Genomic DNA, 3,184 nt, shown 5'->3' on the forward strand with positions numbered 1-3,184 from the left:
CAAAGCCTTCCAGTACATACATACATATTTGTATGTATATATACTATACATATGCCTTGTAAATATCATATATAACAGACCTTGGCACATAGTAGGCACCTAATATTGATTGATGTATGCCTCTATATGGAATACAGTGCACATATATACACACCATCGAACATATTGGACACAGGTGGCACATGTGTGTATACCACATGTGTGTTACAGACATTCCTAGATGTCTATACATGCACATGCAGACGTTCTCTGTGCACGCATGATCATCCCATGGCAAGTATATACGATGTCTACAAAGCATGTGTATGGTGGGTGCACACTGTCATAGACACCTATGGCACATCCATTGGCACGCATGTCAGCTACACAGGAAGACGTGGTGGACAGAGCACCTCCATGAATAAGATCATGGGGCCATTGAATGTTGGGCCATACGTGGAGTATGTGCATTCATACATACATGCACACAAATGTGTGTGTACACACATGACGTGTGTGTGCTTTTGACTAGATCGATGCTATTAAACAGGGGATTCAGTGAAGACACAACCAACCCCTCCCTTCTCCCAGCGCAGATGGCACCTGGTTTGTGACTCAAGGGTCTCAACCCACTTTCTAAAGTGACCAGGGGCCCTGAGAGGTAAAATAATTGGGAGAAAAGGGGAGTGCTCTCAGGACCCTGAGTCAGAGGCTGCAGAAATGGTTGGGGGCTAGGGTCAGTGATGGCAGAGTGCGACCAGAGAAGACAGAGGAAAAGCCCCTCAGTTCCCCAGGCCTTTCTCCTAAAAGCCAAGTTGGCAAAGTCATGTTGATTTTTTTAGGGTTTTTTCCTTTTTTTTTTTGAGGGGAGGGAGAAGCCTTTTTTTCGTTCCTTCGTAGGGGGAAAGGTAGTCGATCTGTTGGTCACTGGTTCTCCCCAGACAGAGACCTGGCCCCTGGGGGATTCCACAATCTGCACGAGGGGCCAAGGACAGCTCACACAAGCCCCATGGGCTTGGAGCTGGAGTTCAGGTAGGCTGGGGCCACTGGGTCCAGGTCCATTAAGGCTGAGTAGAAGGTAGTGAGGTGCAGGTCACTCAGTCCACTGGGGGCGCCATTGCCCTGCAGGCCTAGCTCACTGGTACTGCCTCCTGACCCTGCTAGGCAGTGGGATGGCAAGCAGTGGGATGGCACTGGGGATGATGTGACCAGCACCAGGGGATCTAGGGCCAGGCCATCATCCTTCAATTCCTCCCAGAGGCTTCCTGGAAGGAGAAATAATGAAATGATAAATCACTTGATAAAAGAAATTCCTTACTCTGGGCTCCCTATACCCATGAAATCATAGCTCAGAGCCCCCAAATGGTATAAGATTGAGGTATCAGATGGTATAAGACAAAGAGAGAAAGGTGTATATATATATATACACCTTTCTCTCTCTGTCTGTCTGTCTGTCTCTCTCCAAATGTACTCTCTTAATCTAACCCTCAATAGCTATATGACCATAGCCTTTCTGAAGCTGACTCATCTGGAAAATGGGGATAATGTTAGCATGAACCTTCCAGGGTTATCGCAAGTATCAAATGTGTGCAGAGTGCTTTACAAAGGGCTTAAAGTCCTATATAAATGTTAGCTAAGGGTTCTAGAGTGATTTTTGCTTTGTTCTGTTTGCCAAGAATCTCTCCAACTGGTTTGGAGTCATGTCTTGTGGATCATCTGCTATGTTCATTCTTTTTTGGGGGGGTGGGGTGGGGTGGGAAGGGAGTTTATATCTGTGATTTCAAGGGCTAGGGAATTCCCTCTAACAATGCAAATTACCAACTGGGTTATAACTTAAAATGTTAGTGTCACAGTACACTGAAAAATAAGTGACTTGCCCAGGGTCACATGGGTAAGTCAGAAACAAGACTCAGATCCAAGTTTTGATGCCACAAAAGGTCCTCTTCTCTCTAACATATGAAGATGTCTCAACACAGGTATTATTATCCCCATTTTACTGCTAAGGAAACTGAGGCTCAGCAACTTGACCAAGGTCACATGATTGGTGTCAGAGACAGAATTCAATCCCAGCTCTTCTTCTGAATCTAACCTCTGTCCATTATATCAGAGGTGTCAAACCCTTGGCCCACTCACTGGCCACCATTTCAGACTCCTGAATACAGTGAGAATCAGACTAAAATGCAGTTGGGAAATACTGAACAAAATAAATCAAAATACAATAGAACATAGGTGATGTTAATATGTGTTTTTCTAAGTTAATGTGCATAGATGGGGATCCTTATGTATGATTCAGCAGGCCTATTTTCTACTTCAGTTGAATGTCTTGGTCTAAGCCAAGTTGCTTCTCTTTGCAAACTAACCAGAGTGAATGACAAATCCCATCTCTATCACCCCTTCTTGACTCCTAAGCGAGTTTTGGACTTTCCCCCATGACCCTGTGAGCTCTAAGGAGACCCATAGCAATGCCTATGAATTCAATCATGGTGGGAATCAATGCCCCAAGCGGGCAGACCTTCCTGGGCATGAGATCATTGACATGTCAGAGAAAGCTGAATTTGAGCCCTACTCAGCTCTCCCTCCTCATTCCATCCTTGCATCCTGTCTGGGTGTTTTGGGAGAGTCCTGTCTATCCTTTCTGGCCCCTCCATTATCAGGGAAGGCTCTTGAAGGCTAAGACTGTCTGTTCCCACTATTTCCTATCATAATGGGAAGATCACAGGATCATCAAATATCATGGCAGGAATTTTATAAAGAAACTGAAGCATGGGGATGGGGTGGGGTGGAGACTGAAGTCCAGGGAGATTTGTTTAAAGGGGCAAAGCTGGGATGTGAGCCCAGGTCCTCTTGATTTCAAATCTAGTCTTCAGGAGCGCAGGAATCTCGTGGCCCTTTGGGGCTGCCCAAGGATAGGGTTAGAATCTCCTCTCCATACAGGGAGGTCCCTGGGAGCAGGGACTGTGTCTCCTCTTGAGAGGGAGAGCTTTCTGAAGCTTCAAGACCCAGCTGGAATTGCACCTCCCAGCAGCTTTTGTGGGCCTGGTCACTGCTGGTACCTTCACTGCAAGGCTACCTTCTACTTACCCCATAGGTATCTTGTTCCTAGGTAAGGGTTTGCTTCTGCCTCTTATATTAGAATATACGTTCCTTGAGGGAAGAGAATCTATCTATCTATCTATCTATCTATCTATCTATCTATCTATCTATC

At 45.7% G+C, this 3,184-nt stretch overlaps 1 protein-coding gene across 2 annotated transcripts in view; it reads right to left on the minus strand.

Moving 5' to 3' along the window:
* Nucleotides 1–6: 6 nt before the first annotated feature.
* FOXN1 (forkhead box N1) overlaps nt 7–3,184 on the minus strand; it is a 51,530-nt gene continuing 48,352 nt past the window's right edge. For both annotated transcript variants that reach the window (XM_069089815.1, XM_069089816.1), the window contains exon 9: nt 7–1,244. In XM_069089815.1, the coding sequence (XP_068945916.1) occupies nt 976–1,244 (269 nt within the window). In that variant the 3' untranslated portion in view covers nt 7–975. The remainder of the gene's footprint in view (nt 1,245–3,184) is intronic.

This window comes from Petaurus breviceps, unplaced genomic scaffold (assembly GCF_028583685.1).
Source record: "Petaurus breviceps papuanus isolate PSGF00001 unplaced genomic scaffold, PetGlider_PUasm1.0 186, whole genome shotgun sequence".
NCBI classification, from domain to species: Eukaryota; Metazoa; Chordata; class Mammalia; order Diprotodontia; family Petauridae; genus Petaurus; species Petaurus breviceps.